At 49.0% G+C, this 12,599-nt stretch overlaps 1 protein-coding gene across 1 annotated transcript in view; it reads left to right on the top strand.

Annotated features, from left to right (window-relative positions):
• LOC120052381 (calcium-dependent secretion activator 2-like) overlaps nt 1-12,599 on the top strand; it is a 245,685-nt gene that overhangs the window by 118,408 nt on the left and 114,678 nt on the right. Inside the window, exon 8 of the mRNA XM_038999251.1 lies at nt 2,655-2,794. Within this exon, the coding sequence (XP_038855179.1) occupies nt 2,655-2,794 (140 nt within the window). The remainder of the gene's footprint in view (nt 1-2,654; nt 2,795-12,599) is intronic.

Here is a 12,599-nt window from a genome sequence, read left to right on the forward strand (position 1 = left end):
TAACTTTACGTTCATTCATGTATGTAGCAACCTGGTCAGAAACAGAATTTTTGAACTGTTCTAACACAATCAAATTAGACAGACCCTCAAAAGTACTAACTTCAGAAGCTGTACACCAACGATTAAATGCAGAAGTCAAATCACAAACAAACTCAGAATAGGTTTGTGAATCTAACTTTTTCCTGTAACGAAAACATTGACGATATGCCTCTGGCACAAGCTCGTAGACCTTCAGAACTGCTGATTTAACTTTAGCATAAACTTTACTGTCAGCTACACTCAGTGCTGCAAAAGCCTCACGTGCTTTACCTGTAAGTACACATTGCAACAACATAGTCATGTCCAAATCTGACCAAGCTCTAGCTTCCGCAATACGCTCAAATAAAGTAAAGTATGTGTCTGGATCTGACTCATCAAATTTAGGCAACAAACAAAGATTCTGTGAAACATCAAACTGTGGTAGTCTTTCCGGTCTATTAGCGCGATTGAGAAATGCTATCTCTAATTTCATTTGCAACAGTTCCCTCTGCTGCTCAAAAGTTAATGAAGGGCTAGACTGAAAACTTGCACCCTCACTACTAGCAGACTGACCGCCAAAAACACCCATTTCCCTAAGACCCTGCTTTAAGCTAGTTTTAACAGTCTCTTTAATTTTTTTATCAACAATCTCAATCTGATAATGTTCAGCAATTTCAATTAACTGCTCCTTAGTACACAACTCTAAGGCTACCTCTGAAGGAGCTTGAACAAAACTACTCAAAATGGAAGACATTTTCCTCAACCAATACAACTATTACAAATGCTCCAAAAAAAACACAACTCACCTGCTGTCAGTCTGGGTTCAAGGACAGGAGCCACACCCCACTATCCTCCAAAAAACTACTAACTAACTGGCCCTGGTCTTCGTGCAGTCACATGTGGTGGGGTTTTATGCACACAAAACCAGTGGAGTGGAAAAGACAACCAGAAACTGGCGGCCCCCCCATAACCACGGAGGTGCTCCCGAGCCGATGTAGGGGAAAAGGGAAAGGGATGCTCTACCCACGTTCACTGCCACCTAAAACGAAAACACCACAAGCCTCCTATTGACACTCGCTGATATGCCTGAACAGGAGAGGACTCCCACCTGAACAAAACCCAGAAAAACCCAGTGAATTGCTTAGCTACCAAGCTAACTGAACCAAAAGAACACATGGCTCTCAACGCTCTCTTCAACAAAATTGGCCCAACCAAAACATCCCCTCAAACAAAAAAACATTTGGCAAACTAAACTAAACTAACCCAAGTTAACTACTATCCCGGATGAGCCCCCACTTGTCACATGCCGGCTCATAGCCTGTGACAAAAATGAGGGGACACGAACAACAGGTATAGGCCAATTTAAGTGTTCTTTATTATAAACAAACTATTAACTTAAACTAAGAAAAAGGAATGAGGTGTGGAAGTATCATGATGTAAGGTGTATGTAAAGTGCATGGATGCGTGAATATGTGTGTGTGAACATGACTGAGTGAAAACTATGCAAAACTACAAAGGAACAAACAAATCATGAGCATACCTGGAGGAGCAGAGAGAGAGATGATTAGTGAAGCAGTTTTATACCCTGAGCCCAGGTGGCTCCAATCACTAACGACCCTCTGCCTGCAGGAGGAACCGCCCCTGCACTGCAGAGGAGGAGCCGTGACAATATAAAGAAGAGGATCTCATTGCTAAAGCTTTGGATTCTATCTGAATCCCTTTCCCGCATACGGAGCAACTGCAGAGGGGGTTGTGATGAGAAAGAAGTGTCTCTCTGTCTATGACACCCCCTCCCCATCTCTGTCTTTCCTCACCATCTCTACTCTCTTCCCCCAGCCAGACAGCCATGGTTTTCTGATGTCCTTCACCTGTCTGTTCCTATCATTGTCACAGAATTTGGATGTGTCAGTCACTGACTAACTGTCTGATGAGAGACGCTGTATGTGTATTGTGCGTGTGCGTGTGCAGCTGTTAATCATTACTTCACCTTGTGTAAAATTGCAAATTCTCATTTTTTCTTCTCTCCTGTGCCCTCTCCCTTTCGTCACCCCCATTCTTCCCTCTCTCCCTTCCTTCCCTTTCCTCCCCCCTTTCCCCCAATCCATTCCCTCTCCCTCTCTCCCATTCCCTCTCTCTCTTCTCTCTCTCTTCTCTCTCTTCCCTCTTCTCTCTTCCCTCTCTCTCTCTTCCCTCTCTCTCTCTCTTCCCTCTCTCTCTCTCTTCCCTCTCTCTCTCTCTTCTCTCTCTCTCTTCTCTCTCTCTCTCCCTCTCTCTCCTCTCTTCCCTCTCGCTCTCCCTCTCTCCTCTCTCTTCCCTCTCTCTCTCTCCTCTCTCTTCCCTCTCTCTCCTCTCTTCCCTCTCTCTCTTCCCTCTCTCTCTTCCCTCTCTCTCTCCCCTCTCTCTTTCCTCTCTCTCTCTTTCCTCTCTCTCTCTTTCCTCTCTCTCTCTTTCCTCTCTCTCTCTCTCTTTCTTTCCTCTCTCTGTCTCTCTCTCTCTTTCCTCTCTCTGTCTCTCTCTCTCTTCCCTCTCTCTGTCTCTCTCTCTCCTCTCTCTCTTCCCTCTCTCTCTCTTCCCTCCTCTCTCTCTTCCCTCTCTCTCTCCTCTCTCTCTTCCCTCTCCCTCCCTCTCATTCCCAGGTGATCCTGAACCCCACCACCAACGGACCCAAGCAGGCTGAGCTTCACAAGATGGTGGTGTCAAAGAGCAGTCAGGACTCAGAGCTGAAGATCAAACTAGCCGTCCGCATGGACAAACCCCCCAACATGAAGCACAGCGGGTAAGAACTCTACTACCCAGTCATACTGAGGGTATGAACCACACTACCCAGTCATACTGAGGGTATGAACCACACTACCCAGTCATACTGAGGGTATGAACCACACTACCCAGTCATACTGAGGGTATGAACCACACTACCCAGTCATACTGAGGGTATGAACCACACTACCCAGTCATACTGAGGGTATGAACCACACTACCCAGTCATACTGAGGGTATGAACCACACTACCCAGTCATACTGAAAAAAATCGAATCAAATTGTATTTGTCACATGCACCAAATACAACAGGTGTTGTACAGTGAAATGCTTACAGTGAAATGCTTACTTGCAAGCCCTTAACCAACAATGCAGTTTTAAGAAAAAAAGTGTTAAATAAACTCAGCAAAAAAAGAAACGTCCCTTTATCAGGACCCTTTCAAAGATAATTCATAAAAATCCAAATAACTTCACAGATATTCATTGTAAAGGGTTTAAACACTGTTTCCCATGCTTTTTCAATGAGCCATAAACAATTAATGAACATGCACCTGTGGAACGGTCGTTAAGACACTAACAGCTTACAGACGGTAGGCAATTAAGGTCACAGTTATGAAAACTTAGGACACTAAAGAGGCCTTTCTACTGACTCTGAAAAACACCAAAATGAAGATGAACAGGGTCCCTGCTCATCTGCGTGAATGTGCCTTAGGCATGCTGCAAGGAGGCATGAGGACTGCAGATGTGGCCAGGGCAATAAATTGCAATGTCCATAGTGTGAGACGCCTAAGACAGTGCTACAGGGAGACAGGACGGACACTGATCGTCCTCACAGTGGCAGACCACGTGTAACAACAACTGCACAGGATCGGTACATCCGAACATCACACCTGCAGGACAGGTACAGGATGGCAACAACAACTGCACAGGATCGGTACATCCGAACATCACACCTGCGGGACAGGTACAGGATGGCAACAACAACTGCACAGGATCGGTACATCTGAACATCACACCTGCGGGACAGGTACAGGATGGCAACAACAACTGCCCCTGTTACACCAGGAACGCACAATCCCTCCATCAGTGCTCAGACTGTCCGCAATAGGCTGAGAGAGGCTGGACTTAGGGCTTGTAGGCCTGTTGTAATGCAAGTCCTCACCAGACATCACCGGCAACAACATCGCCTATGGGTACAAACCCACCGTCGCTGGACCAGACAGGACTGGCAAAAAGTGCTCTTCATTGACGTGTCGCGGTTATGTCTCACCAGGAGTAATGGTCGGATTCGCGTTTATCGTCGAAGGAATGAGTGTTACACCGAGGCCTGTACTCTGGAGCGGGATCGATGTGAAGGTGGAGGGTCCGTCATGGTCTGGGGAGGTGTGTCACAGCATCATCGGACTGAGCTTGTTTCAGGTGTTCTGTGCGTGATTTCCTGCAAGACAGAAATGTCAGTGTTCTGCCATGGCCAGCGAAGATCCCGGATCTCAATCCCATTGAGTACGTCTGCGACCTGTTGGAACGGAGGGTGAGGGCTAGGGCCATTCCCCTCAGAAATGTCTTGCAGATGCATTGGTGGAAGAGTGGGGTAACCTCTCACAGTAAGAACTGGCAAATCTGGTGCAGTCCATGAGGAGGAGATGCACTGCAGTACTTAATGCAGCTGGTGGCCACACCAGATACTGACTGTTACTTTTGATTTTGACCACCCTTTGTTCAAGGACACATTATTCAATTTCTGTTAGTCACATGTCTGTCGAACATGTCTGTTCAGATTATGTCTCAGTTGTTGAATCTTATGTTCATACAAATATTTACACATGTTAAGTTTGCTGAAAATAAACGCAGTTGACAGTGAGAGGACGTTTATTTTTTTGCCTAGTTTATTTACTAAAATAAACTGAAGTAAAAAAATATTTTAAAAAACAAAGAAAAACAGAAAAGTAACAAATAATTCAGGAGCAGCAATAAAACATCATTAGAGAGGTATGATTGCGCCGTTTTTATGCCCTCCAAATATATATGTTTAGGCTTCTTGCAGTGAATTTACAGTCTTCTAACTAAACTGAACAAAAATATAAACTCAACATGTAAAGTGTTGGTCCCACGTTTCATGAGCTGAAATAAATAATCCCAGAGATTTTCCATACACACAAACATTTCTCTCAAATGTTTTGTTTCATCCCTGTTAGTGAGCATTTCTCCTTTGCCAAGATAATCCATCCACCTGACAGGTGTGGCATATCAAGAAGCTGATTAAACAGCATGATCATTACACAGGTGCACTTTGTTTTGAGGACAATAAAAGGCCCCTTTAAAGTGTGTAGTTTTGTCACACAACACTATGCCACAGATGTCTCAAGTTTTGAAGGAGTGTGCAATTGGCATGGTGACTGCTGAAATGTCCAGAGCTGTTGCCAGAGAATTTAATGTTAATTTCTCTACCATAAGCTGCCTCCAACATTGTTTCAGAGAGTTTGGCAGTACGTCCAACGAGTCTCACAACTATAGACCACATGTAACCACGCCAGCCCAGGACCTCCACATCCAGCTTCTTCACCTTCGAGATCGTCTGGGGGGGGGGGGGGGGGTGCTGAGCTGTCGGTAATAAAGCCCTTTTGTCGGGAAAAACTCATTCTGATTGTCTGGGCCCAGGTGGCTGGGCCTATGCCCTCCAAGGCCCACCCATGGCTGCACCCCTGCCCAGTCATGTGAAATCCATAGATTGGGGCCTAATGAATTCATTTCAATTTACTGATTTCCTTATATGAACTGTAACTCAGTAAAATCTTTGAAATTATTACATTTCCCTGGCCTAGAGTTTACTAGGACATGTTTTGTATGGGATATGTATGTTTTTCTCCCATTGCATCATAAGATCTGATGAAAAACAGCAAAGTGACTAATGCACGTGTCAAACTCATTCCTCGGGGGGCCGAGTGTCTGCGGGTTTTCACTCCTCCCTTGTACTTGATTGATGAATGAAGGTCACTGATTAGTAAGAAATCCCCAAAAACAGCAGACACTAGGCCCTCCAGGAAGGGTTAGGCTGTAATAAATACTGTCATAAGAACATGAGGCAAAGAAAGGATAGCAGTGCCCCCTAGTGGTGACTGACAGATTGAGAGAAGGAAACTGTGAGAGAGAAAGATGATGAGCTAAGCTTAGAAAAGCAGAGGCATGGACAACTACTGTCTGTCAGTAAGCGAACATAACAGTTGGTATATGAGGTGTGTGTGTGTGTGTGTGTGTGTGTGTGTGTGTGTGTGTGTGTGTGTGTGTGTGTGTGTGTGTGTGTGTGTGTGTGTGTGTGTGTGTGTGTGTGTAAGTAATTCTGCCTTGTCTATTGGACAGGAATCCATTATTTGAGGTCCATGTTGATGTAATTGGATGTATTTCATGTTGGGCCTCCTTTGCTCCAGCAGATGGCAGCCCAGACCCATTTCTAAACCCAATGACATTCATTCATGCATCAGTCAAATCAGTGGAGTACCAAGACTGGTCTTAGTGAGGTCATTTCCTAACTATGACTCTGCTAGTAATTAGTGAAGAGACACCGGGTGCTGAATGAAGAATGTTCACATGTGCGCACATGCCTGTGTGTGTATGTTTCGGTCTGTCTGCAGGATGGTAGGCTACCTCTAATTGGCTAGTGTCTCTTCAGAAGTTTAATACCATCTCAGGTGACCCTTCGAGTACCAAGGAGGACACTACCGTGTACTGTGTGTGTGTATATATATATCCAGTGGGGCAAAAAAGTATTTAGTCAGCCACCAATTGTGCAAGTTCTCCCACTTAAAAAGATGAGAGAGGCCTGTAATTTTCATCATAGGTACACTTCAACTATGACAGACAAAATGAGGAAAAAAAATCCAGAAAATCACATTGTAGGATTTTTAATGAATTTATTTGCAAATTATGGTGGAAAATAACTATTTGGTCAATAACAAAAGTTTATCTCATAACTTTGTTATATACCCTTTGTTGGCAATGACAGAGGTCAAACGTTTTCTGTAAGTCTTCACAAGGTTTTCACACACTGTTGCTGTTATTTTGGCCCATTCCTCCATGCAGATCTCCTCTAGAGCAGGGATGTTTTGGGGCTGTTGCTGGGCAACACGGACTTTCAACTCCCTCTCAGGCCTCTCATCTTTTTAAGTGGGAGAACTTGCACAATTGGTGGCTGACTAAATACTTTTTTGCCCCACTGTATATATACACTGCTCAAAAAAATAAAGGGAACACTTAAACAACACAATGTAGCTCCAAGTCAATCACACTTCTGTGAAATCAAACTGTCCACTTAGGAAGCAACGCTGATTGACAATAAATTTCACATGCTGTTGTGCAAATGGAATAGACAAAAGGTGGAATTTATAGGCAATTAGCAAGACACCCCCAATAAAGGAGTGGTTCTGCAGGTGGTGACCACAGACCACTTCTCAGTTCCTATGCTTCCTGGCTGATGTTTTGGTCACTTTTGAATGCTGGCAGTGCTTTCACTCTAGTGGTAGCATGAGACGGAGTCTACAACCCACACAAGTGGCTCAGGTAGTGCAGCTCATCCAGGATGGCACATCAATGCGAGCTGTGGCAAGAAGGTTTGCTGTGTCTGTCAGCGTAGTGTCCAGAGCATGGAGGCGCTACCAGGAGACAGGCCAGTACATCAGGAGACGTGGAGGAGGCCAACAACCCAGCAGCAGGACCGCTACCTCCACCTTTGTGCAAGGAGGAGCAGGTGGAGCACTGCCAGAGCCCTGCAAAATGACCTCCAGCAGGCCACAAATGTGCATGTGTCTGCTCAAACGGTCAGAAACAGACTCCATGAGGGTGGTATGAGGGCCCGACGTCCACAGGTGGGGGTTGTGCTTACAGCCCAACACCGTGCAGGACGTTTGGCATTTGCCAGAGAACACCAAGATTGGCAAATTCGCCACTGGTGCCCTGTGCTCTTCACAGATGAAAGCAGGTTCACACTGAGCACATGAGCACATGTGACAGACGTGACAGAGTCTGGAGACGCCGTGGAGACCGTTCTGCTGCCTGCAACATCCTCCAGCATGACCGGTTTGGCGGTGGGTCAGTCATGGTGTGGGGTGGCATTTCTTTGGGGGGCCGCACAGCCCTCCATGGGCTCGCCAGAGGTAGCCTGACTGCCATTAGGTACCGAGATGAGATCCTCAGACCCCTTCTGAGACCATATGCTGGTGTGGTTGGCCCTGGGTTCCTCCTAATGCAAGACAATGCTAGACCTCATGTGGCTGGAGTGTGTCAGCAGTTCCTGCAAGAGGAAGGCATTGATGCTATGGACTGGCCCGCCCGTTCCCCAGACCTGAATCCAATTGAGCACATCTGGGACATCATGTCTCGCTCCATCCACCAACGCCACGTTGCACCACAGACTGTCCAGGAGTTGGCGGATGCTTTCGTCCAGGTCTGGGAGGAGATCCCTCAGGAGACCATCCGCCACCTCATCAGGAGCATGCCCAGGCATTGTAGGGAGGTCATACAGGCACGTGGAGGCCACACACACTACTGAGCCTCATTTTGACTTGTCAAATCCAGACTTCCATGGGTTGATAAATTTGATTTCCATTGATAATTTTTGTGTGATTTTGTTGTCAGCACATTCAACTATGTAAAGAAAAAAGTATTTAATAAGAATATGTGTTATTTTAGTGTTCCCTTTATTTTTTTGAGCAGTGTATATATATATATACTGAACAAAAATATAAACACAACATGCAACAATTTCTATGATTTTACTGAGTTACAGTTCATATAGGGAATCAGTCAGGCAAAATAATTAAATTAGGCCCTAATCTATGGATTTCACATGACTGGGCAGGAGCGCAGCTGTGGGTGGGCCTGGCAGGGCGTAGGCTCACCCCTTGGGAGACTGGCCCACCCACTGGGGAGCAATGCCCAGCTTCTTGATATGCAACACCTATCAGGTGGACAGATTATCTTGGCAAAGGAGAAATTCTCACTAACAGGAATGTAAACAAATTTATTTAACATTTTAGCAAAATAAGCTTTTTGTGCATATTTAAGATTTCTGGGATCTTTTATTTCAGCTCATGAAACATGGGACCAACACTTTACATGTTGCATTTATATTTTTGTTCAGTGTGTTTATATATATATGCTATATATATGCTAGTGAACGTGTTTTTAATTCATTTGTATAAGACCATGTCTGAATTTTAAATCGACAGTGTTTCTCCAAATTCTTGTCCATGACTTTGATTATAATTGTGTTGCAACACTGTCGATTTAAAATTCAGACATGGTCTTATACACATGAATTAAAACACATTCACAAGCATGCATATTCCACATCAACATGTAACCCCCCCCCCCACACACACACACACGCATACACGGGGCGGACTGGGAACAAAAATCGGCCCTGGCATTTCTAACACACCGGCCCATTATTAAATAATTATAATTTTGCTCAGAAAACCCAAGTTAGACAGGCCCACTAGGCAAAAAATGGATCAACCCAGTCCGCCCCTGCACATACACCCACCCGTCAACACACTAGGCACACTTGAGGACTGTCCATTTTAGGACGGAAGAAAGAAAGTGAGCAAAGCAGGAAAAGGGAGAGAGAGAGAGACCAGGAAGAAAAGCAGACAGACTGACAGACAGAGATGGAGAGGTTGGATTTTCAGGTTGAACGCTTCTCCATTAAAAGCAGCCATCTGTTGATCGGAGCTGAAGAGGCAAAGAGAAGAGGGAGCTCTCAGCTCTCCCAAAGACTGCAATCTGCCACCACCACCAACCCCTGGGATGAGGGAGGGAGGCAGTTAATGAGAGTGGGAGATAAGTAAGAGAGAGAAGAGGCACGGGGTATGTTCTGTCTCAGCTCTCACGAAGACTGAAAGACTGCAATCTGCCACCAGGGGGAGAGATGAGATGTATTGTCTATTTACAGATGATCTGGTGCTTCTGTCCCCAACCAAGGAGGCCTACAGCAGCACCTTGATCTTAATGCATGCAGAGCAGAATTAGTAATATACCCGCTAATTATCAAAATCCACATAAGAGCTGTTCAATTCCACCACCAGCTAAAAGGAAGCGATGCCCACGCATTCCACCACAAAACCCTCACCTGCAGAGAGATGAATCTAGAGAAGAGTCCCCTCAGCCAGCTGGTTCAAGGGCTCTGTTCACAAACACAAGTAGACTCCACAGAGCCCCAGGACAGCAACACAATTAGACCCAACCAAATCATGGGAAAATAAAAAGAAATTACTTGAAACATTGGAAAGAATTTAACAGAGCAAACTGGAATGCTATTTGGCTCTAAACAGAGCGTAAACAGTGGCAGAATACCTGACAACTGTGACTGACCCAAAATTAAGGAAAGCTTTTAGTATGTACAGACTCAGTGAGCATAGCCTTGCTATTGAGAAAGGCCGCCTTAGGAAAACCTGGCTCTCAAGAGAAGACAGGCTATGTGCACACTGCCACAAAATGAGGTGGGAACTGGGCTGCACTTCCTAACCTTCCTCCCCCTCCACGTCTCCCTCCCGTCTCTCTCTCACTCCCTGTCTCGCCCTCTCTCTCTCTTGCGCCCTCCCCGTCTCTCCCTCACCGTCGCTCTCTTTATCCCTCCCTGTCTCTCTCGCTCTCTCTCTCCCTCCCCGTCTCTTTCCCTCCCTCCCCGTCTCTTTCCCCCCTCCCTGTCTCTCTCCGTCTCTCTATCCACCTGTCTCTCTCCGTCTCTCTATCCACCTCTCACTCCCCGTCTCTCTCTCTCACTCCCAGTCTCTCTCTCTCCCTCCCCGTCTCTCTCTCTCCCTCCCAGTCTCTCTCTCTCCCTCCCCGTCTCTCTCTCTCCCTCCCCGTCTCTCTCTCTCCCTCACCGTCTCTCTCTCTCGCTCCCTCACCGTCTCTCTCTCGCTCCCTCACCGTCTCTCTCTCGCTCCCTCACCGTCTCTCTCTCGCTCCCTCACCGTCTCTCTCTCTCTCCCTCACCGTCTCTCTCTCTCTCCCTCACCGTCTCTCTCTCGCTCCCTCACCGTCTCTCTCTCGCTCCCTCACCGTCTCGCTCTCGCTCCCTCACCGTCTCGCTCTCGCTCCCTCACCGTCTCGCTCTCTCTCGCTCCCTCACCGTCTCGCTCTCTCTCTCTCCCTCACCGTCTCGCTCTCTCTCTCTCCCTCACCGTCTCGCTCTCTCTCTCTCCCTCACCGTCTCGCTCTCGCTCTCTCCCTCACCGTCTCGCTCTCTCTCTCTCCCTCACCGTCTCGCTCTCTCTCTCTCTCCCTCACCGTCTCGCTCTCTCTCTCTCTCCCTCACCGTCTCGCTCTCTCTCTCTCTCCCTCGCCGTCTCGCTCTCTCTCTCTCTCCCTCACTGTCGCTCTCTCTCTCTCCCTCACTGTCGCTCTCTCCCCCCTCCCGCTCTCTTCCCCCCCTTCCCCGTCTCTTTCCCCCCATCCTGTCTCTCCACCCCCTCCCTGTCTCTTCCCCCCCTCCCCGTCTCTTCCGTCTCTCTCTCGCTCCCTCACCGTCTCTCTCGCTCCCTCACCGTCTCTCTCTCCCCGTCTCGCTCACTCTCTCTCCCTCTCCCCGTCTCGCTCACTCTCTCTCCCTCTCCCCGTCTCGCTCTCTCCCTCCCCGTCTCGCTCTCTCCCTCCCCGTCTCTCTCTCTCCCTCCCCGTCTCTCTCTCTCCCTCCCCGTCTCGCTCTCTCCCTCCCCGTCTCGCTCTCTCCCTCCCCGTCTCGCTCTCTCCCTCCCCGTCTCGCGCTCTCCCTCCCCGTCTCGCGCTCTCCCTCCCCCTCTCGCTCTCTCCCTCCCCCTCTCGCTCTCTCCCTCCCCGTCTCGCGCTCTCCCTCCCCGTCTCGCGCTCTCCCTCCCCGTCTCGCTCTCTCCCTCCCCGTCTCGCGCTCTCTCCCTCCCCGTCTCGCGCTCTCTCCCTCCCCGTCTCGCGCTCTCTCCCTCCCCGTCTCGCGCTCTCTCTCCCTCCCCGTCTCGCGCTCTCTCTCTCTCTCCCCCTGTCTCGTGCTCTCTCTCTCTCTTGCGCCATCCCCGTCTCGCGCTCTCTCTCTCTCTTGCGCCATCCCCGTCTCGCGCTCTCTCTCTTGCGCCATCCCTGTCTCGCGCTCTCTCTCTCTTGCGCCATCCCTGTCTCGCGCTCTCTCTCTCTTGCGCCATCCCTGTCTCGTGCGTTCGCTCTCTCCCTCCCCGTCACTCCCCCCCTCCCCATCTCTCACTCCCCCCCTCCCCGTCTATCGCTCTCTCTCTCTCTCTCTCTCTCTCCCTGTCTGCTTCCTCCCTGTCTGCCTCCCTCCCTGTCTGCCTCCCTCCCTGTCTGCCTCCCTCCCCGTCTCTCCCTGTCTGCCTCCCTCCCTGTCTGCCTGCCTCCCCGTCTCTCCCTGTCTGCCTCCCTGTATTCCTCCCTCCCAGTCTCTCCCTGTGTGTCTGTCTCCCTCCCCGTCTCTCCCTGTCTGCCTCCCTCCCCGTCTCTCCCTGTCTGCCTCCCTCTCCGTCTCTCCCTGTCTGCCTCCCTCTCCGTCTCTCCCTGTCTGCCTCCCTCTCCGTCTCTCCCCGTCTGCCTCCCTCTCCGTCTCTCCCCGTCTCCCTCCCTCTCCGTCTCTCCCCGTCTCCCTCCCTCTCCGTCTCTCCCCGTCTCCCTCCCTCTCCGTCTCTCCCCGTCTCCCTCCCTCTCCGTCTCTCCCCGTCTCCCTCCCTCTCCGTCTCTCCCCGTCTCCCTCCCTCTCCGTCTCTCCCCGTCTCCCTCCCTCTCCGTCTCTCCCCGTCTCCCTCCCTCTCCGTCTCTCCCCGTCTCCCTCCCTCTCCGTCTCTCCC

The sequence above is a fragment of the Salvelinus namaycush genome, chromosome 8, assembly GCF_016432855.1.
Source record: "Salvelinus namaycush isolate Seneca chromosome 8, SaNama_1.0, whole genome shotgun sequence".
Taxonomy (NCBI): domain Eukaryota; kingdom Metazoa; phylum Chordata; class Actinopteri; order Salmoniformes; family Salmonidae; genus Salvelinus; species Salvelinus namaycush.